A 24,741-nucleotide genomic window follows, 5' to 3' on the forward strand; every position below is an offset into this window, starting at 1 on the left:
GCATGTTACTAATTTACGTTTCAAATTCTACGTACTAAAACGGCATCGCACGAGTTCATTGCCACAATCCAGAATTGGCAAACGTTCCCGGCAGTGTTGTGATTGACCATACAGGAAATTTTTCCACGCAATGTTTTGGCAAGATACATTGAAACCGTTGCAAACATACATACAAACATAAATAAATGTATGCGACCTCTCTTCTACTCGATGTATAAATGTATAAGATTTTTCTATACGTGTGTAGGCATGTTAAGTTGTAAGATAACTTTGTGCTACGCTTACGTTTTGTATTTTAGATGCAACTGATAATAATAAGCTTATAGTAAACTAGCTGTTGCCCGCGACTCCGTCCGCGCGGTTTTAAAAAAACTTAATTAGTAGCCTATGTGTCTATGCCAAATTTCATCGAGATCCGTTAATCCGTTCCGGGGATATTAAACAAACATCCATCTAAACATTCGCATTTACAATATTAGTAAGATATAACGCATTATTTAACATGTAACAGTTAATAACTCTTTGTGCCCCCGACCTGTCTATTCAGTAGTCCCAAAAGACCGGAGCGGTCTATTCATACAGAAGACCCTCCACTTTATTTATTTACGAGTCAACGTTAAACGGGTCACGAACTGGACGCTGGCCTCGCTTATGCATTATAAATTGACTCGTTTTTTTTATTATTTAATACTTTTTTCCAGGTCCTATATATACATATATTCCATGTATCTACACGTATATTCTAATTTTAAGGTTCTGGTTTTAGTGTCTATAAAATTAATTTTTAAATTGAAAATTTAATAACTCAACATAACGTGTATGTTCATACTTAAATATAAGGCCACGATATTGAATACTAACCGGGGATTACGTGCACGCGGAATTTAAAGAAAAACTTTATAAGTAACCTATGTATTCATCTAGACTACGATATACGTCTGTAGTAAATCCGTTGAGACGTTCTTAACATACTTTTAACAAATATCTGTCAATCTAAACATTCGCATTTATAATATTATAATAGTAAAAATTTAATGTAATTCGATGTGATTTGCATTAATTAATGCATAAAATCTTAGTACCTTTATCTTACTAATATTATAAATGCGAATGTTTGAATGTATAGATGTGTGTTAAAAGGTGCAGAACGGATAAACAGATCGTGATGAAATTTAGCACAGATGTAGAACACATTCCGGAAGAACGCTACTAATTAATTTTTTTATTAAACCCACGCGAACAACAGCGAATTTTTGAATAAAAATATCTGAACCTTTTCCTTTAAAGGTATTTTCATCGTAAAGATTTAACTGTATATTTCGGGAGGAGCTCGCTTCTTCGAGAATTCGGTATCGATCGCGCAGTGAAAGGTCCTTGACATCCGCTGACCTAATACGCTCTTACAGATCCCTTACATTCAAAATGAGCTCTGTAGCGTATCAAATACAGAAAGAGTTGCACAAATATGTACTTATATTACTATTCCACACTTTCTCTTATTCTTTTACACATTTAAAAAATACCTTACAAGTTTAAATTATCACTAGACCCTTCTGTACAACTCAAATCCGATTTAACAGACTATTTAAGAGAAGGGGGCAAACGAACAGCGGGAACAATGAGGTGATTTGACGCCCATAGACATCTGCAATACCAGAGGAACCGCTTGCCGGCCTTTGAGATGATGCAACGCCCGCTTCTTGAAGGACCCTAAGTCATATCGGTTTAGACATACGGCAGAGGACAGACCATTCCGCAATCGCTGTGCGAGGTAGAAAATTTCGCGAAAATCGGACGGTTTTAAATTGTCATCCATCGAGATATTATGGATGATATCTAACGATCGTGTTGTCCAATGACGGAACTCGGCGTTAGGACTTGTTCTAATCAATTCTTTAGAGCACTCACCGTGGTTATTGCGGTAGACAATGCATAGGGAACTAATGTACCCGAACGCTAGTGTCGAGCCGATCAGTAAGAGTTCAGTAGTTGATTCGAATCATTGTAAACGGTCAAATAGTCTTAAATACAAGGTCATTTTACAAATTTGTATCAATTCCATTTTGACCTCCTATAACCCAAAAAATTGTACCAATTTTGACGAGCGAGGTGTCTATCGATTCGTCCGCTGAGTGTCATACATTTAACTAATTAGTCGGGCTAATATAAACGATTCTTCTATACTATTCTTTATTCTTTTTAAGTTCATTATAATAAATCTTTATGGTTTTTAGGGTTCCGTACCTCATAGGGAAAAAACGGAACCCTTATAGGATCTCTTTGTTGTCCGTCCGTCCGTCTGTCAAGACCCTTTATCTCAAAAACGCGTGAAGGTATCAACCTGGATTTTATTTCTTTTAAAACTTGTCCATCTCTTTCATACTATTAATAAAACGAATCATTAATTAATAATGTACAATTAAAGGGCTTCATAATTATCATTAGGGTGTTCTCGAAGCTATAAATGCTTAAGATGTGAGAGGGAAGGTGGGAGGTAGGAGGTACATACTGACGTATGATTCGCGAACCTGCCCTGGAGAGACTCATTAGTGAACGTCTGCCGCGGAGTGGCACTCTCACACAAATTATTAAGTTTCATGTCGTTGTAATTATATTCGTAAGTACAGGGTGTGCTGAAGCGTATCATTATTTAATTTTTATAATTTTTGTAGGAATAGTTTTCAAATGTTGATATACAATTATTTTTTTATATCACAAAGTGGCAAACGAGCGAGCGGCCACCTGAAATCGCTGTTATAGCGAAGTGACCGTTGCCCATAGACATACGCAATTGCATATGCGTTGCCTACCTTTATTCGACGGAGAAGAGGATGCACAGAAAGAAAAAATTGTCCCTTTCCATGCATCCTCTCATCCGGAAAGTCCACTTCCACTTCCCATCCTTTCCGTATAAGAAAAAGGGTGGGAAGGGAAAGAGGACTAAATTAGACCTACGGGACGCACACTCATCAAACGAAACGCGGAATAGCTTCCACTTGACGCCCGTCTTCTGTGTGGTCGTGGTATTTCACCGGGCGAGCCGGGCCAATTCGTGCGAAGATGTTAAAGCGGGCTCTACCACTGTATGAGGTGTCATACAATTAGAAGTCATCCTTAGAGTTATGACATTGTCAGAATTTTTACTTCATTAGTCAATACTGGGATTAGTCGTTACAACATCAAATGGAGACCCTTGATCTCTTCCTACTCTTGTGAGTTACGAGCGTGAGTGATATTATTGTCAATGCTCTATTTCTTTACTATTAAACTTGATCGAAGATAGATCGCAAGATCAAAGAGAGGTTGTTATAAAAATCTGATTTTACCAAAATTATTTTATAGCGCTTAGAAACTATTACATAATTCACAATTGCATAATAAAAAATCATACCTATTTACGACTCAACTAAACGTACAAATTCACTTTGGTGATGTAAGCCCATTACTGAATCAGAATAAATAGATCGATAAGTTCCAGACTTGCCGGCGCCACGATACGATGATTATATTATATTTGTCTAAGAAATCCTCTATAAGACTATTGGTAGTTGTTTAGTGGCAATAAATATAGTTTACTAGCTGTCGCCCGCAACTCCGTCCGCGTGGTATTAAAAACTTAATGAGTAGCCTATGTGTTCTTCCAGACTGTGTTCTACATCTAAGCCAAATTGCAATAAGATCCGTGCAGATATCTTCAAACAAACATCCATCCATCCCGACATTCGCATTTACGAGTATAATATTAGTAAGATAGTTTTGTAAGTTACTAACAAAATATGGATTTCTGTTGTCTTTTACAAATAGTTCAATCTTGGAACACAGATTGGAAACGTTAATAGACACACTATATCGATCTAATATTACTGTCAGTCTGTCTGCTTCGTTTCTTCCCCGCAGTCGTATTCGTGACATTGTATACTAAACATTGGAAATTGCTTATATCGATTGTTTTGATGACCCACGGTTGATTTCTTAGTATAACCTCTTTATAAAGTTGATGAATCTATTTTAAATAAAGATTTATACTAACCCTGATATTAGTGCTTTCTATGTATATTTTCATGGTAATCATTGCATTTTTTAAATAATTAGATTTTTTTTCAGAAAAATATTTAATAATTGCGTTTTTATTTAGAGTTGCCTCTTTCATTTTAACTGAAAGTAAAAATGCTTTTGATTTATGTAAGAAACAAAAACATATTAATATTCTATTTAAATGTTCTTAACGTTAAAGAAAAAACAACTTACGAGTAGAATATCGATCTACATAATTCCCAAACTATGTATGTATAGTTTACGAGATACGAGTATTTAGTATTGTCACGCAATTTCACCGTATCGGTGGCTTCCCTTCAGTGCGGCCAAGCGGCGAACCCATGTGAGTGCGTTATATTTACTCGTTTAAATATAGCCGCGGCCGTGTCACAGCGCGACAACGCGACGCAAATACTCAAATATACATCGATAATAAGAGACACGAAAAACGTTTTTATAAACGCAAATAGACTTAGTTACAAGCAACCCCCCAACAAGTGAAAGACAATATACTAAGTGTTCCAAATATGCAGATAATCTCTAAATTATCATTAATCAAACATTGAAAGAAATTCAAAGATATGTGAAGTCAACCCGCACTGTGCCAGCGTGGTTGACTATAGCCTAGTTACCCCACCAACCACACTTGGGTAGGCTCCGAGCTCCTCAATGGGGACGTATAGTGAGCTGATGATAAAATGATTTTAATGATATAACCAACAGGCGATAGTCAATAAACTAGAGTCTGTATTTCTGGCACTCGGGAGAGGAATACCAAATCAAACACAATTTTAATTTACAAAACCAATCTGTTTAAAGTACGCGTCCATTGGCCCGCGCCGGACGCACCGTACTCACGGAATAAACGGATTTTCTTTGTATTGATGCGATGCGGGTTATGATGGACGCAGCGCCGTTATCCGGTTTGTCCGGCACGGTCCAATGGACGCATACCTTTAGACTACAAACGGTAACAATGACGTCATACCGAAATCAGTCACAAATGCAGTTCACCAATGAAATTAAAGTTTCTCTCTGTCTCTGGCAGTGTCATTTATTTTTGACATTATTAATATTGCAAATCTTACTAATATTATAAATGCGAATGTTTTGATGAACGGTTGAACAGATCTCGATGAAATTTGGTATACATAGAACAACGATGTAACAATGAACTAATTATGTTTTTTTTTCGGAGTCGCGGGAGATCGCTAGTAGTTTATAATATACAAAGAGCGCATATTTATTGGCACTTGACCGAATCGTCGAGTTTTGCGCGCAATCATTCGCTACATCAAACGCGCCGCTCTATCAATCGACGCTTCGACAACCGAATCATTCCAATTGACCAGTTAACCTGTTTCGTTTGATCTTTTATTATTTTTCTATACCAATGCAAATGAACTCATTTCCTAGTTATTTTCATTTAGTTTGATATTCCAAATTAAGTGATAGTGTTTTGACATTTTGATGGACCACTTTAATAGAAACTTCTTTATGGATTTTAACAAAAAAATACCGGCACTTTACATAAGCCATCATTCCTTGATTACAAAAAAAAATAACGCAAATGTGCGTAATGGTACTAGAATAAATAATTTCAATAGAATGTTTTGTCGGCAAACACATTTAGTGGAATGAAAAAAGGTTGAATAACATTTGCTTTGCGCTCATTACATGCGATCCCAACAGTGAAATATTTTAAATATATTTTCGTGTGTTATTGACCTTATTTTATAATCAAAGTATACTAGAGGCCCTTAATAATGAACATTTAAATGCGTAGAGTAATTTAGTTGTCGGATAGAGAGGGCCTTTAGTATTTTAGTATTGATATCTTAACTAACCAACCTCTTAAGTAACGATAAAACGACACAATTAAGTAACTTCAAAATGCATATCTCGTGTTAATAGGGAATAAGTAACGTCTCATACATATTTATGACATCTCAGTCTGTATTGAAATATTTGGATAAGGTAAACATGTTTACGATATAAATAGTGGCTTTCTAAAACTAAAATCTATGTGTAAAACATATAGTCATCCCTCTCATTATCTTTGACAAAAAAGAGATAACAATATGATAAATACAGGGAGAGCGTCGGTGGCTCAGTGGTTTCAACACTTGACTTGTAATCTCCAGGTCCTTGGTTCGAATCCCGCTATGTACCAATGTGTTTTTCGATTTCCGTTTTACATATGTACATTTATCCGGCGTTCATACGGTGAAGGAAAACATCGTGATGCAACCTGAACATGTCTGAGAAGAAATTCAAATGTGAAGTCAACCAACCCGAACTGGGCCAGCGTGGTTGACTATGGCCTAGTTATCTTAATCTTAGGGTAGGATCCGAGCCCCTTAGTGGGCACGTATAATGAGCTGATGATGATGATGAATACAGGGATTTCGGTCTCAGAAACCAACGATAATTTGACTAAAAAGTCATATCAAATAACTTCGTATTCGGTGATGTGTATACTTTTCAATATTGAAGTTATTTTCTTTTTCAATTTGAATTTTGTTTCTTTTATGTCCTATTTCTTCTTTTTTTGTTAATGTGAAATATTTAACACTGAGTAAATTGTCTATGTGCTCGTTTAATAAATACCAATCTACTAATTAATTACGGAAACCTTCTTTCGACCAATTAAAAATTTATTTTAAACTTTAATTCTGATGGATTTATGGTTCATTATTGGATTCCAATTTATTTTAAATAAATTGTCTATTGTTCACGTGATATGTGAATAAACACAATGAATAGGATTATTTTAATGAAATGTCACAAGTGTTTTTGTAAACTCGCGTTTCCATTGCCGTATCACAGAAACTAGTCGGAGTTAAGACGTGAGTCTTTAGCCTGTAGGTTTGATGGTTTGTTTGTATGCATTAGGGTAAAAATCTGCTCTACGTTCCGTCGCGATCTCTGTATACGGTGTTAAATTGACTCCGAAACTACTGCACAGATTGGGATGCTACATAATCTATAATAAGCGATATTTATTACTAGACTGTTGCCCGTGCCCGTTCGCGCGGAATTAAAAAAAATGTATAAGTAACATATATATTCTTCCAGTCTAAGTTCTACATCTGTGAAAAATTTCATAAATACCCGTTGATCTGTTCTGGAGATACCTTTAAACATCCATACATCTAAACTTTCGCATTTATAATGTTAGTAAGATTTTCTTTTTAATAAACTATTAGTTATACTATAAACTCTTAATCATAACTTTCGAATTCTTAACTATAAAATTCAAAATTCCTGCATATTTCTTGTGAATTTTCTTAATATATGCCGTGTAAATATGGAGTCGAGCGTTTTGTGACCATTTCACGTGTTATTAAACAAATAAGCGTACTTCTGCTTAACGATGCTTATATTTTATAGCTTTGAAACGCGCCACTTCTGTATTAATAAAATGTAGGAAAATTCTTCATTAACGGCTTAACATTCTTGAAATTTTTCCGGACTTACGTTAACTTTTTTTAAAATCCTATAACAGCGTTAATTAAACTATTCATAATCAAATTTGATTAATCTTAATGTTAGTCTTACTAATATTATAAATACGAAAGTTTTTATTTTAAGCGAATCGTGGCTCGTTTGTCCCCTTCTAATATAAAAAAAAGTTTAGATAGATGGATGTTTGAATGAAGATATCTCCGGAACGGCTTAACAGATCTTTATTAAATTCGACACAGATATAAAACATGTTCTTCCAAATGCATAGACTACTAAGTGTTTTTATTTTTATTTTGCGTGGATGAAGTCAGCTATTATTCAAATAAAGCCTAACGAAAGTGAATTTCGCTTTAGTGATGACAAAACGTTCTTACGTGAAAGTATTTAATTTGATACTTTTATATCATTCAATTAGGGCGTTAGTATGCAGACTATTTTAAGTCGGCTACAATTGACCTTCGCTGTACACCAGTCTTTCGTCTTGTGGGCGCTGCAGGTTTCAAGTTGCGGGTTATAGTAAAAGTTTCTTTTAGAATTCTCCGTTAATTTACATATATAGGTCACAATAATTAATTAATTTAATTTGAAGTTATAGTGTTTTTTAAATATGTGAAAATATTGGCGCGCTGAAAAAATATTTATTCTCAAAGTTGGCAGTAGACAAAATAAGTTTGGGAACCACTGCTGTACACGAACTTTGTTGTTAATAAAAGATTCTGGTGTACTGCCTGTTTAAAGCTGTTCGTGTACTGTTATCCTTATACTTCTGTAGAAAACTGAACAAAGTCGCTTCTCAGTAAAGAAAAACAACTCATCCGACTAAAAGAGTCGTATGTCCTCTTTGAATAGACTTTAATAACTCTTTTCGTATAGTAATGCGTATTTTTGACAAGTCCCGGATACAAAATACAGATACAGTGCGATTTATTTATAAACTATAATAATTTTTCATACTCTCGGGTAAACGAAGATTTGTGTCACTATCGAAATAGACTTTCCGTTCGACGCGTCAACATCTTTGTATTATTTTAATACGTATTTAAACGTTTCGACTGCAAATCATGACGCGCTTTTTATATTTATTTAATTCATTATATTATATATGCTTATTATTATTATTTACTAGTGTTTATTACATTTAATACAAGCATAATATTTGAATTTTGTTATATTATTGAATTATGCGCAATTAAATTAGTTGACGTGTGTTCAAGGAGGTTTTACACTTCAGCTGCCATTAAATCAAAGAAAAAAAAATTTAAACTTTTGAATTTAGTAATGTCAGATCAGTTTTCTACGTCTTTTTGTTTTTCATGTTCTACAATATTAACACATTTTTCTTCAAATAATGGTTTTTCATTTAAATCACTGTACAACATGGTTATTAAACTTTGAAGAAAATCCCTTAAATATAACAATAAAAAGTAAAAAGATTAAGAAGTATGGAAGTATAAAATACTTCTTTTGTGCTTCTATTAATAAAGACATATTGTTGGTTAAAAAATATATTTTTTACCCACAAATAAGTACCTAAAAATAGAACATTTTGTACTTGATTTGAGTGTGTTAATTTATGTACTTCAATTTCAATTACGTAACTAAATACAGAGTATTTATTTATCATTTTATAAGCGTAAATTAACTGACGATAAATGTGTCACCAACACAATTGAAATCCCAGCTAACACGCTGCGTCTGACAACATGGATTTATCAGAGCGTTGTTCGCAAATTATTCATTTTTATATTTTGTTTTATTTATATTGAAAGTTCCCTACAATTTATCATATATGCATTTATACAGTTTATCATTTGTCATCTTCAAATGACATTTTTTTATTTAAATTATGTTTAATTTTTTTTTTTGGAATCTGTACTTTCTAGCAATTTATGACAGACCAATATCAGGCCATTGGTCACTTTATTAATCGTAACGCACTATATATTATATAATAGTTTTTTTTTACTTTTCCGAAACTCATAAAAGTATTGTTGTTTCATTTTTTTCTTAAAGAACGTGAGTGATAAAATATCTTTAAATACCAACAACTTTCTTAATTCGTAAAGAGAACTATTTTTCCAATTTTTTCCAAACAAAAATAGACTAATAGACATGTATTTAATTAAGTAAATAAGAGACTTAACATATGTAAATAAAATTAGTAATCCTATCATAATAATAAGTAAGCCATGAAGATAGTCATAGCCCGGCGCCGGCCTGTCCTGGCTACCGAAGGTCATTCAAGGTCAATACAAATATTTTCCTATCTCTACTACTACATTTATGGCTACTATAAATTCATAATAAAAGACTAAGAACTCATTCAGTTTGATTATAAAGTTGTTCTCTTTTTTCCCCAGTTATTATTTTTTTATACTCGTTTCTAGTTTTTTTTTGTTTTAGTAGTTTGTTTTTGGTCAAATATATGTGAATAAAATACGTATTTTTCGCTTAATATTTTGTGAATTTTGTAGTCCATAAAAATTGTCATAATTAACATATCTTAAACGTAAATGTTTTAGAAATGTTAAAGTTAAGCGTTTAATTACAAAATTTTCAATGTATAATACAAAAAAACAAACTGCGAATTACGAATAGTAAATAAAAGACGTATATAATTGATTTATGTGATTGTAAGATAAAACGCAGTAAGATATATTTAGATCCTATGTCATTTATACAAATGCGCAATTCTATCCAATGTAATAATTAACATCGATTAAAGTATGTTAGTTGCATCATGTGAATTGTTTTGCGTGTTGAATTAATTTTAATTTTATGTTTAGATCGATTGTTTGCTATTAAATATTTACATAGAACATACATAAATCTAACTACATTATGTTAGCACACTAGCGCCCTCCTGTCGATGTTAAAAAGGCTCACAATGTCCTTTTTGCACTTGCCTTTCATGTACTGTTTTTTTCTTTTACGTTCTATGCCCATGAAGGTTTTATATATTTCTTGAATTAACAGTGATGGTAGAGTCTCTTTCATTGGGGCATCCTTGTTTGTTTATATTTGGAATCCTGAAGTTTCGTTGATGTCTTTTTTACGTAACCAAACCTTTTTTTGTATTAGATCTGATAATGTATGAAAATTAAACAAATAAAGATTAAAACTCCTATATAATATTAATTTCAAAGCTAATATAGAAATTAATTATGTAAAGAAAAATAATCTTGAACTAAGAAAATAACCTTGTCTAACGTAAAACGGATTCCGTAGCTCTTAAGTCAAGGCGATGCCACTAGATGGCGCTCATCAACGTAGTAATTGGATGTAGCATAACAGGATTAGACTTCAGTGTTCCCGTTACCGGTAATCCAATAGAGATCGCGGTTAAACATCTAACTGACAAAGCAGATTGCATTGCTTTTTAACTGGAATTATTTAGGTTGTTGCGCTTTAAAATTTTATTGATTTAAACAGTTTTTTGCAACATGACCATATTTTTATTTCCCTCGTATTTGCGCGTTGGATAATAATTTATGGACAAATTCATACGTTTACGCTTACATCCTTAAATATCAATAATAGATGGAATTAGAATATTAAGGTTTAAGGTTGATAGTAATTCTTTTTTATTGATAACCTCACTTTTTCCAACGTAAGCTATTCAAAAACTATCGAATTAAAGGAGGGAATCAAGAGTTACTTCAAAATTAACTCTGTCTTGTAGCATTGGTAACATTTCATGATAAACTCAATTAAAAAATTACTTATTTTCTACTTTACTCTTTAGGCGTGGCAAAGACGTCAGTATGAAACTTGGCCCATCTAAACTTTGTCCCTCGCGAGTGCACGTCGGCCTCGTTACATATTTAAACAGAGTTTTTAACAACGAAAATGTTAGCTTGAAAGAAAGGAGGAAATTTCCAGTATTTTTGTAGAAGATGACTTTGGAGTGGAAAAAAGTGTAATGTTATATGGTTGATAACAAATTTAGTTTAATTAAGATGCTAGTTCTAGAGATCAATTACTTAACTAAGCTGAAGTTAATAAAGTTCTAGTTAGATTTAGAATCTCTTTTTCGCTATCAAGCGAAACCCTATTGATTACGTATACATGAAATTTCGAGAACTGTACTTCTTAGATTGAGAGCGTCGGTGGGTCAGGGGTCAAGCACTTGACTTGCAATCTATAGGTCCTGGGTTCGAAATCCCGCCATGTACCAATGTGTTTTTCAATTTCCGAATTACATATGTACATTTATCCGACGTTCTTAGGGTGAAGGAAAATATCATGATGCAACCTGCACATATCTGTGAATAAATTCAAAGATATGTGTGAAGTCAACCAACCCGCATTGCTCCAGCGTGGTTGACTATGGCCTAATCACCCTTAACTTAGGGTAGGCTCCGTACCCCTCGGTGGGGACTTATAGTGAGATGATGATGATGATGATACGAACAATAAATATAAAATTAAGAACATTTTTGGTGCGGGATCGGACAGCGGATTGTGAACGTAATATAAATCTGTTATCGTATATCAAATTCCGGTCACAAAAGCAATATTTCTATTCACGTCGTCGGAAGTTGCCGCGTCACTCGCCCGACGCAATATAAAAAGAAAAACAAATTCACAACGGATGCATCTGCCCTATCTATACGTCCAGTAAACGTCCATCAAAGTCAATGAGTTTTAAATTGTGGAATGAAAGAAAATCTGTCATAGATATTCCAAATTTTTGCCAATAATATTAATCAAAGAGATCGCGGGCACATAAACAAGATAGTAATGAGATTGGCTGTCTACAAAGGTAGGCGTAGACGGAAAAAAGTTTGGATGAATTGTGTGAAAGAAGATATGTTTAAAAAGGGTGTGCATACAGATATGAAGGCTGATTTATAGAAGAACTAGTAGCCTATGTTTTCTTCCAGACTATGTTCCTCACCTATACCAACTTTCAGCGAGATCCATACATCGTTTCTGGAGATACCTTCAAACAATCATCAATCCGTCCATCTATTCAAACATTCGCATTTATATTATTTGTAAGATAGTACATACTGTTCCGACTTTACATAGGAATGAGTCGGTTCATGTATTATATTCATCAGTAACTTCAGAATACAAATAATAACAATAGACATTAATATTAGGTTCACAATGACTAAAATAAACAGAGGTATGCAACGACATTTAGAGCGTGCCTCTCCACGTCCAGCAAAAAAAGACCCCTATAACTTAATTGTTGATAAAATTTTAGTTTTCTAATATGTATTTAAAAAAAAAACATAAATATTTTTCCCTTATTGAGTCATAGTTTAATTTTTAATTGCTCGTGAAAAAAAATTAGATTTGTAGCAAACGTAACGATCAGTGTAGAATCTCTGCGATTTAAAATTGAATCACGATCGAGTTTCCGTCGGATATGTGCAAAGTTGAAGATGATTTAAACATACATCCACTTCCATTCAATAAAATGTTCTAAAGTGATAGAAAGTTTAGTGGTTCACAAATTTTGAAAGAATTTTACAAGTTAGAAAAGTGAGAGCTGGATTTATTCATTCAAGTTGACTACATTCTTATAAAGATGCTAAAAGTAGCTTTCAACCGATAAGTTTTAAATAAAAAAAACTAGTCAAGTACGAGTCAGACTCGCGCCCCGAGGGTTCCGAATAAACGGTTATATCTTTTGATTGCGTTGGCTTAGAATAATATAAATTTGATATAAATTCTAGCTTGATACCTTCACGCGTTTTTGAGAAAAAGAGTCTTGACAGACAGACGGACAGACAACAAAGTGATCCTATAAGGGTTCTTTTTTCCTATGAGGTACGGAACCCTAAAAAGTACGGGTAAAGTAAAAATTGTCTTTATTTTTGTCTTGACGATTACTAAACGACACCACAGAAATACTCAAAAACATTGTCATCCTATTTTATCTTTTTAAAAAAAGAACCAAAGGAAACTAATATTCAACAGACTTTAATGCGCCTAAAAATTACACAAAAGATAAATGGATTCATATTATCACATACTAAGTGCAAAGTTCAATTCAAAGTGTTAATAAAGTCACAGACAAAACATTCATTGCTGAATCAAAGATCTGGAACATTACATCACCTCCCACCTTCGGGATGACATCACATAGACATCGCGCACTGACTCATCATGATTCCTAATGCATATTAAGTGTCATGATGTGACTACATTTTAAATTAATCGAATGTATTAATATTTATGATGTGGGTTTAATTGCATTGAATCATTATTGTGATTGAATGATCTTGATCGCTTTGTCTTCCACACACTTATAATTAAAAATAATCCTCGAATCCTTCAGATTGAAAGTTAGTAACGTTAGATTTTAATTCCGTCTTATAGTACACTAGCGAATGCATCATAAATTTTCAGTTAGCCGGTCGTAAAGTGGCCACGAATACGTAGGTGGTGATATTTAAACAAATTGAAGACACTCGAACATTTAATATTTAAAAGGCCATTGACCCGTGAGGTCAACGATCTTACGAAATGTTTTCAATTAACATTAATATTTGAATTTTATTAAACGAATATCATTTTAGTGAAGACAGGGCCGGCGTTAGGGTAAGGCGCATTCGGGCGACCAGGGTGCCGGACAGAAAGGGGCGCCACTAGACTGCGAATCACAGTGTCAGATAATTCTGTAAACACCCAAAATGTAAAAAAGAGGACCCTTAAATATCTAAAGCTACGAAAAGCTACCGAAATATGCTAAAATATATGACCAATAATATACTAAGAATCTAAACACAATTCGTTGGATATTTCAACTGCGTTACATAAAATGTGTTCTTTGTGTCTGGTGCGCTACTTAGATAGACCCATTTTGTATAGCATTCGCTAAGCTTTGAGACAAGTTTTGCGAACACAAAGCGACGCTTAAAGGAGAATATTCTGAACACAGTGAGTGCTCGCAACATCCTACTGAGGCACTTTTAGCTTGTTTTTCTAAATAGCTGACACAAATTGCTTTATAACTTAGTTGACGTTGGAATAGAGGAATAAAAGCTTGTTTACTTTTAACGCAATATAAAATATAAACATCCATAATAGTTCTAATATTAATATTACTCGTTATCCTAACTGATTATATGACCTATCGCATACGTTTCTTTGCATTGCATACCTAAAACAATTAATTTGACCAAGCATGGAAATGTTGGATGAGGGTCTAGATGGCTCCGCTCTCCCACAACCAAATTATCAAGATTATTCCGTGATAAATTGGAAATTGACCTTTATTCAATTATAGAGAGAAAGGAGAGAATAACTAATATTTTATAACCAGACTTTTATTGTAGTGTTTCAATTAAATCTAAGACTTTTTAATCTCACAATGTTCAAAGCTTTTCCATAAATCATTTAATCACATTTTGCTACAGGCCTTAAGGCATCGACATCCTAAATCAAGATCCTGGATCCGTAACCCATTGGTCTTATGCGTTCTGTTTTTTTTTTAATTCCAGGTAGTGTTGGTGTTCATCCTGAGTATCGCATCGCTGATCATCTACTTCATTGATGCGTCCAGGTAAATATAATTCCCCTTAAAAAATCCTAAATACGCACTGATTTTATATAAGCGTAATTAACAATGAATTGGAATAAATAATATGAGTATGGTTACGATACAATTCAAAGTTCATTGTGATAAAAGTCGTGTTAGTTACACTATTTATAACTCAAGAACGGCTTTACCGATATGGCTAAAAATTGGTGAGGAGGTAGCTTAGAGCCAGGAGACGGACATAGGATACTATTTATTCATTTTCTTTTCGAATTTATGCCTTGAAGAGCTGCTTTTTATTTAACTTACTAATATAATAAATGCGAATGTTTAGATTGATGTGATGTGGATGGATAGATGGGTGTTTGAAGATATCTCTAGAACGGACGAACGGATCTCGATTAAATTTGGCATACATATAGAACATAGTCTGAAAGAACACATAGGCTACACTAATTAAGTTTTTTTATATATCCACGCGGACTGTGTCGTTGCTACAGCTAGTTTATCTATAGATGTTTCTTTAACTAAAGATTTCTACTACCAACTCATATTGTAAATTGTTATATTTGTCTTTTCTAAGAAAATAAACAGGACAATATATTCAAGCGTAGCGAATACCACTAAATAAAATAGTGAAAGTTAATAACAGAGTAACTATAAATCTCTGTCCTCTACAATTTCGCTGTATTAAGTCAATGCGTATTTATGTGTTTACATTTTGATCTTAAGCGCTAATATTAATGCAAATCTTGTGAATGCCGATGCTGAATAAAGGAATACGTGAGTTTAATTGATATAAATGTGTACAAACACATTTGCTGGACATAGTCATTATGTGTTTAGCTTGTATATTTGTCAGCTGAAATGTAACGTAGACTGTGGCTTCGTGATTACGTCACCGTTATGACTGAATTAACCAATGATACATAACTTATGTACATGATGTTATGTGAGCTGATAAACGCTTGTATATAAGCTTTTATAACAATGGCTGTTAACACTGTTGCTTTTAATTTTGCTATATGTTGTACGATGTCTTCAAATAATATAATGCACTATGCACTGTTGTCCGGAATACTTATCCGTGACCGTTTATGTAGAGTTATAACTGTTAACTGTTATTGCAGATATAACTCTTAACGACTTCTTGATGAAAAGAGTTACATCTCTTACCATGGGTATCTGAAAACGAATTCTCTGTTTAGAACATTATCTCTGTTTTGTCAGAGATATTGATAGGGATGACGATATGTTTTATACAGAGATTTAAGTCTCAGAAAGCCACGGTTAAGGAATTGAGAGATATAACCCTTTTCATGTCATGGGTTGTACCGGACAATATAATTTGGTCAGAACGAGGGCGTATGTATGTTATGCTGTCGACACTTCGACTATGTGATGGCTATCATTTCTATTTGCAGTGAGGAAGTGGAACGTTGCCAGAAATGGAGTGACAATATGACTCAGCAGATCGACCTTGCCTTTAACATATTTTTTATGGTCTACTTTTTTATACGAGTAAGTAATTAATTTTTATAATTTAATTAAACAAATCAGTATAACAATGATTATAAAACTATGTGTCGCTATCAGTGGAAAAGTTATAATATTAAAAACAATCGAATTTCATAAAAACAGAGTCGAATTAAAATGACAAAAGATTTGGTTTTGAAATAAGACAAATTAAAAAACTCTAACCAAATGTAAGAGATTTAAAAATGCTGTTTAAAAACATGATTTTATATATATTTATATTTTTAAGGTTTTTATATTTTTTTTATTTCATATAACTAATTAAACGGCTACACTTACGTAGACCTTTCTTTCTTCAGAGTGAGTGATTAGTCCAGGGCCGTACTCGGACTCAGTAAACGTGAGCTTAGCCGTTTTTAATTAGTTGATAGCCTTATGAAAGTTTAAAATTCTTTTTTTTCTTTTTCAGTTTATAGCAGCTAGTGACAAACTATGGTTCATGCTCGAGATGTATTCATTTGTAGATTATTTCACAATACCCCCCTCCTTTGTATCGATATATCTGGATAGAACGTGGATAGGTAAGTTATATAATTTTATATTTTATTGCCATTAATTAAGAGTTCTTTATTATTCTGAATATATTTAATTGTAATCACAATCAGTATTCAATTGAAAATTAGATTATATTTCCGAGGACATCGGATCGGGTGCATATTTTAGCGATCTGGACGTAGGGTGCTTTCTGACAATAACATCACTTAAATCTTATATCTTTAAATGAGCAATTCTTATATATATATATATATATATATAATTGGAATCTCGGAATCGGAATCGGTTATCCAGATTTTTTATAATTAAACCAAGAACCGTACTGGAACCAACATAGATGAAGAATGTGTATACATCTTTATCTATGATGTGTATCTTTGTGTTAGTTACAGAAATTTTAACTTCATTAACCAATTTCAACATGATATAGAAATAAGCAAGTAAATTTTATAGTATTTTGTTTGTTTCCAGGGCTGAGGTTCCTCCGAGCTCTACGTTTAATGACCGTGCCTGATATTTTGCAGTACCTCAATATATTAAAGACATCGAGTTCGATACGGCTGGCTCAATTAGTTTCTATATTTATATCGGTATGGTTGACCGCAGCCGGTATCATACATTTGGTAAGTTCTGTAAATTTAATCTGTAATTAGAAATGTGCACTACATTCATCATCAGCTCATTGTACGCTCCCACTGAGGGTCTCGGAGCCTACCCTGAGTTAAGGGTGATTAGGCCATAGTTAACCACGCTGGCCAAGTGCGGGTTGGTTGACTTCACACATATCTTTGAATTTCTTCTCAGATATAATATGTGCAGGTTGCATCACGATGTTTTCCTTCACCGTAAGAACGTCGGATAAATGTACATATGTAAATCGGAAATCGAAAAACACATTGGTACATGGCGGGATTCGAACCCAGGATGCAAGTCTTGACCCCTGAGCCACCGACGCTCTTACTTCACTCAGAACAGAAAAAGTATGTCGTTACCGTGATCTAAGAAGACTCTCGCGCCATCTATTGAGGCGTGTAAAAAACACATCTACTGACTATATATTGGTTTCTCACACCAAAATATCTGTATAAAACTTATTTTCATCCCTGTCATTAGCTTTGACAAAACAGAGACAACAACAATTCTTCTTCTGTGTTTTGTAATAAGTAATTTTAAAGGGATCATGTAATTCTGTTCCCAGCTGGAGAACTCTGGCGACCCCCTAGAGTTCGACAACGCGCAGTCGCTCTCATACTGGACGTGCGTGTACTTTCTCATAGTGACCATGTCCACAGTAGGTTACGGTGACGTCTTCTGTCACACAGTACTTGGCAGAACATTTTTGGTTTTTTTTCTGCTCGTCGGCTTGGTAAGTCTCACTTTCTTTTTTCTTCTATATATGTATAACTAATTAAATAAAAATTGTTAAATTCATATTGATTCTATTACTGAATATTTTTGCAAGGAGAAGCAAGATTTAATTTTAAAAACAATAAAAGGTGACTTGTCTGTCCGTGAGGATGTAGCTTACGTTGCATTTGCGTCATCGAACTCCAAGCTTGCAGTTCCTTGCATAATGATGCTGATTGATAACAAAGCAAAAGGAAATTAAATGGACGCTCGATATGAGCCATTTCTATAGCTGACGATGGGACTTAGGATATGTGTTACTGAACGCACAGCTCGTTGAATGATTGTCGCCTGGCTAGCGCACTTAGACGCATGCGAACAACGGCGCCGACGCCGAGTTGTGTGTCGCGACTCTCTCGCTAACTCCGTCGCTACCGAAGGAGCGCCTTTCGTAACACGAAACCTCACAAGGAGCGATTTCTATTGCATGGGTGTATTTTGTTTTTCTTTTGCTTTGTTATGTGATACTTACCACGAATATGCTGCCGAAGGATCTCTGGCCGTGCTTATATCGGGTATCGGGATGTGTATCGGGGACTGTGGTACGAGTGGTACGCGACAGTACGAGACAGTAGTTGTCGCGGAGGCGCCCGCCGCGCGCCGGTCCCGCGCCGCCTCTCCCCTCCCACCTCGCGATCTCTGCATGCGCACCTGTGCCTGGCTGTGTTCAGTTGCTCACATCACTGGTAGACACACACTCGTTCCTTTTATTTTTATTTCGCTCCGCTATCGGCTACACTCTACTGTATGTCACCTAGTATACCGAGACTCCAAGTGGACATTGTCGTGCACCACGCGATGGTGTCTGCGACACGCCCGATTCCCTATCGACACCATGGTCTGTTGCAGGCAATGTTCGCTAGTAGCATTCCCGAAATTATAGAGCTGGTAGGAAGTAGGTCCAAGTACAGTGGCGAGCTGAAGCGTGAACATGGAAAAAGGTATCAATTTGATATATAAGTTGAAAGAGGCGAGAGAAAGCGATTCATTCCGCGACGCGCGCGACGCTAGCTGCGGCCGCGTTACCGTGCCCGGTCTGGGTCGCTCGATCTCCCGAGACGATGTGAACTCATCACCTATACGAAAGCTTGCTCAGTGCCGTCAGATGTATTATGTTATCTACTCGCGCACACCCGCGGGTCTAGAGGGCGCAAGCGTGCCGGCCCTCGCCCCGTGCTACTGGTCCGGCCCGACCGCGCCCGTAGCACGTGGGCGAGCCCGGCTCAGCAGGCGCCCTCGACGGTCCGCCCGTGTGCGTGTCTACCATGCGTCTATACCGAATGCCCATCGTCTTAGTTTAGGAACCGGTGAAACCGATTTCTTTTTAAGTTCTGTTCATCGATTAGTTAGCGTATGAATCCAGGCTTTGCATGCTCCCGGTCACGAGTCCCATCACGGCTTGCCGTCACGTAGCCCCGCTAGCGTAGCTCGGCACGGCACCCAAGTCCCGCACCCGTCCACACGCCACAGCCACACGCAGCCACACGCAGACAGACGACACTCAAGCCACACAGCCTTGTGCGAGCGCGAGGGTTCGCGGCGGGCCGGCGGGCCGGGGGGCGGGCGCGCGGGGGGCCGTTGCTCACCGCGGGGTCTTTGCTGTGTATCGTAGGCTGTGTTCGCCAGCTGGATCCCCGAGATCACGGAGCTGGCGGCGCAGCGGAACAAATACGGCGGCCGGTACAACAAGGACGTCCGCCGCAGGTACCCTGCTCTCACGCCCCCGCTCCACACGGCTTCCTGCCTTCCCACCTCTCACGGTTTCAATCTGACTTGGTTGATTGAATGCGGAGTTTGCTAATGAAGTTTATTAATCCTTCACTAGAATCGGTCTCTCGGTGCCGTGGCGCATGCTCGAAGAGTTAGCTCCCGGCGGCCGCGCCCCTCTCCCCGAACCCTGAGACAGGCGCGCGGTCGACCGACGCACTACTACATGCCTTTTTTCGTAAAATTACTCGAGATACCGTTGAGCTTTTTTAATCCTTCTAACGAGACTAGATCTGGAGAGAGCCGATGTAAAGTTTTGTAATGCTGTCGATGAAGTAGTGTTTGGTTTGTTCGCTTGCACACGATGCCTGTCGCCACGCTGTAGCGCTAGCTCCGGCACCCCGCGAGTCCCGAGTCACACACAGCCAGTGCCGCGCCCCCCGCGCCCCGCGCCGCTCGCCAGTGCGCCCTCGCGCCGCCGCGCGCTCACGCCCACGCCACGCCGGCGCGCCGAGCCGCCCGCCGCGCCAGGCGGCTCGTCGCGCCGCCAGGACCGCTGGTCCGCCTAAATGTCAACCTCAATGTTTTGTCTGTCGGCGTTTAGGCGATATTTGCCAGTTGTATCCCAGAGATAATTGACTTAATCGGCACTAGACCCAAGTATGGCGGCACCCTCAAGAATGAGCGGGGACGCAGGTGAGCCGCTGTCTTCACTCAGTCCATTGAATGTGTTCCGTGTTGTGAAATCTATATCTTCCTTTTCCTCTCTTAGCACGCTTCTGTGTTCTCACTTTATCTTTGGCGGGATGCGAGTCCCGCGCGTTGTCTTTGTTTTTGAGTCGGTATTGATTGTAAATTATCTTTGAATTAATTTGAGTTCAGTTGAATATAGACCAGCAGATAGTGGCTAGTATTATCGCTCGTCATATAGGTATCATGATTATGTTCTGTTAGTGTACTGTACTGTACTGTACCTATACGTATTAATATGGAATGTTAAACGTACAACGCTTAGATCCGAAGAATTAAATGTTGAGTGGTACCGTAGTAGTGAGTTGTTGTTGGCGTTGTCATGTGTCGACACGTCGACAGCTCCGGCGCGGGCGCGGCCCGGCCCGATCCGGCCGGTCGACGTACGCACGGTCCGGACGGCGCAGCGAGCGAGGTCCGGACCGTGCCGCCGGCCGGCAGGTGCGCCCGCGTGGCGCTGCCGATGCGGCCGCGACTAGTGAGTGCCACGAAGCCACCCGCTCCGCCCGCCTCCCTCTACCTCCCTGCCTGCACGACTTTGTAAATGTACTTGTTCTCTTATTCTTGATGTTGCCCCACTTAATGTATTGTTATTTGTATTGTAATATTGAGTCGATCCCCTCGGTAAACTTAGTGTATGTATTTGCGTAAAAAATTCATAGAGCGTGGCAAGGCTGTGTGCATTGAGGACATTTTAACGCAGAAATAGATTTAGTTTTGGACATACCATCCGACATTATCAACATCATCTTAGCGGCGAGTTGACACAGTTCATACATTTAAAGATTTGCAATTTAATGATATAATAAAAGTTTTTGCAATTTTATGCGACATTTGATTAACAAGGTAGATTAACTGTTGATTTTGAAAGAAATGAATTCAGTACCTTTGCCACACCTTAGATGAATTATAGTTTGCATGTTTGTTATGTTATTGTAGCCACGTGCATAACGCATCCCCACTTTATTTCTGTCCATATAATTTTCCACAATGTTTGATTTGACGTTTACTATGTCTAACGTTATTCAACTCACAAACCTCATTAATGTTTCGAACACTATCTAATGTATGTATGTATGTCACACGTTGCATTTGAACGCCGCCTTACCCTAACTTAATTTTGAACTTATAAAGAATTGAGGCTCCATCCCAGATATTAAGATAATCAAAAGTAAACATTAACTTTCAAACTCGAGTATTTCGAAAAGTGTACTGAGACGCAAGCTTTTAATACCTTCTTTTATAAGTATAACATACATTTAAATTCTCTTGAAACATTAAGGAACTATTTATATATTTATATATATAAAAATATAATCAAATTAATCCTTAATGTTAAAAGATCATTATCTCTTTACATACAAACATCATTACATTTCCATTAGCGAGTTAGAATCTGTCAGATTGATTTTTGTTTGAGTGTGATAGCTTGCTAGTATCTTTTTAAAAGATCTTGCATCTTGCAAGTATCTCACCAAAGTACCCTATGTACTCTTTGGTGACAAGATTTTCGTCATTAGTGTGGTAGAGACATAGTTACACAAGACGCTACTGAGAATGTTCATTCATATTTGATGATATTTAAAACCAATTCAACTTACGAAACTTATTTCTTACGATCACTGTACTTAATTTATAAAAAATCTATATTAAATTGATTCAAAAATGAAGGAATATAAATATTTTGTACAACAAAGTCGACATTGTTTAAAACAAAATTTTATATAACGACTCTTCTTTATCTTTATTTTTTCAAATTATGAATTTTTCTTTTTATTTTATTATTATTTTTAATTATAATTTTGTTGACAATGTTGACTACATCATGCTTACTTCACTTTTTGTTTTGTTTAACCCTGACGTGACCTTTGCTTTGTTTTCTATGTTAGTATGTCTTGGTCCCAGGTGTTAAATAAAACTTCAAATTGCTGTACTTCCTTCTATCTATCTTCTGTATGTATTTGTGATGCTTTTTTTTAATAATTGCTTTTGTTATTTTTAAGCTAAATTATATTGAAACAGCTTTTTCGTAAGTCCAATTAAAAAATGATAAATAATTTGCAATTGCAATGCCTCAATGCGATATATGATTCGCTTAACAGCTTTTTTTAATTTAATTTAAAGCAATATCTTTTTAGAAGACTTTGCTAAGATTAATACAAATGTTATAATATATTTATAAATTTTCAGGCATATAGTTGTATGTGGACATATAACGTACGAATCAGTAAGCCATTTTTTAAAAGACTTCCTACATGAAGACAGAGAGGATGTCGACGTTGAGGTTGTTTTTTTACATAGGTGAGTGGTCTTAATTAATTTTTTTTCTATTATTATTGTAAACTAAAATGTGTATTACAGTATAATATGTAATAAGTACTGCTACAATGAAACTAGAGTTAAAAGTGTTTAATGCTCTCTCGAAGCACCAAGAAATATTCAAAAAGTGATAAAAAAATCAATTTGAAATAGGAATTGAATTAGGATATTTACTTTACGATGAGTTCGCATGGAAATGTTCAAAGTTTACAAAATGTTGAAATCATTTAATACAAAATATTAAGATAAAACCTATTAAAGAATATCTTGCATAAATCTACACGAAAGTTGTAATGGTGAATCATACATGAAATAGACAAATAACATTTTTCTTCACCAAAAAAATATATATACAAAATTACTAGCCATAAAGGTTCTTAAGGCGTCTACAGAATATACTATTTGCGTTTGTGATGAAGTAATTGAAGGTGCTAAGTTATAATAGCCAGTGTGAGGGTAAAGAATTATTGGGGCGGCGAGTGATGTGTGATGCAACGACGCTTTCAGGAAAGAGCCCGACCTAGAGCTGGAGGGTCTCCTGAAGCGTCACTACACCACCGTCGAGTTTTTTCAGGGTACAATGATGAATGCCGTCGACCTTGAACGAGTCAAGGTTAGAGTAAGATCGAATAGCGCAGGCATTAGTAGCACGGCCCTGTTTATTATCGATACGCGTCGACGTCAACCAGTATTTTTTATTTATATGCATAATGAAAACTTTTTTTATTCCGTAAAGATACCATAGTCACAGTAGGAGTTTTAAACACTCGAGTAAATTTATCTTGGTTCTTTGCAATCATCGCTTGAGAGGCGGGAAGTCGACGTGGCGGCGCGAGCCGCGGCGCCGCCTGACCGCCGCACCGCCGCGTATTTTGTTACCTAGCGTGCATGGTACAGTCGGCCGCTCGGCCGGCCGGCGGCGACCGGCCTCCGACGCCGACGCTCCTAGCTAACTAACAGTTGATGGCAGGAAACCGCCTGACCTGGAGCTCGAAGGCCTGTTCAAGAGACACTTTACTACCGTGGAATTCTTTCAAGGCACCATTATGAATCCAATCGACCTACAGAGGGTGAAAGTAAGTAGCGCCACACTGTGGTTATGCGATTGATCGTTTTTGGGCGTGGTGTCGGTTTGAAGCTGTGCAGACTATCCTTCCTATAGACTAGAGCGATGCTCGTTCGTTGACCTCGCTGAGAGGGCGTTCCTTGCGAGTGTACGCCTACCTTCTCCTGTCATGACGTGTTGGAGGCTGTTTGTGAGTGTCTCTGCTGCTGTCTCTCCCTGTCCCGGCACGGCACGCCCGCGCGCCCGCGCTCTCTCTGTCTGTCTCTAACTACTGGGTGTTGTTTGCGATGCTCACCTCGTGTTCATACTCTAAACAATCGATATTGACTTCACGAAATTCGAATCGGTTTGCGCGATTATTGTAATTGGCATTAATGGCAGCCGAAGAAAGGGTATCCATTTTCAAAATTCGCTTTCACGAGTAGTTCGAATTAACCGATTGTCGATATTGTCGAGTGTT

At 36.6% G+C, this 24,741-nt stretch overlaps 1 protein-coding gene across 13 annotated transcripts in view; it reads left to right on the forward strand.

Moving 5' to 3' along the window:
- Positions 1-24,741, forward strand: part of slo (calcium-activated potassium channel slo) — a 56,069-nt gene that overhangs the window by 17,650 nt on the left and 13,678 nt on the right. For 10 of the 13 annotated variants that reach the window (XM_013309237.1, XM_013309245.1, XM_013309247.1 and 7 more), the window contains exons 2-9: positions 14,964-15,025; positions 16,426-16,522; positions 16,947-17,058; positions 17,504-17,655; positions 18,231-18,398; positions 19,289-19,380; positions 23,087-23,197; positions 24,186-24,291. In XM_013309237.1, the coding sequence (XP_013164691.1) occupies positions 14,964-15,025; positions 16,426-16,522; positions 16,947-17,058; positions 17,504-17,655; positions 18,231-18,398; positions 19,289-19,380; positions 23,087-23,197; positions 24,186-24,291 (900 nt within the window). Of the gene's footprint in view, positions 1-14,963; positions 15,026-16,425; positions 16,523-16,946; positions 17,059-17,503; positions 17,656-18,230; positions 18,399-19,288; positions 19,381-20,051; positions 20,144-20,750; positions 20,843-23,086; positions 23,198-24,185; positions 24,292-24,741 lie in introns of all 13 variants that reach the window. The other 3 variants (XM_013309242.1, XM_013309241.1, XM_013309239.1) reach the window with 2 other exon arrangements.

This window comes from Papilio xuthus, unplaced genomic scaffold (assembly GCF_000836235.2).
Source record: "Papilio xuthus unplaced genomic scaffold, Pxut_1.1 DF827777.1, whole genome shotgun sequence".
Classification (NCBI taxonomy): Eukaryota; Metazoa; Arthropoda; class Insecta; order Lepidoptera; family Papilionidae; genus Papilio; species Papilio xuthus.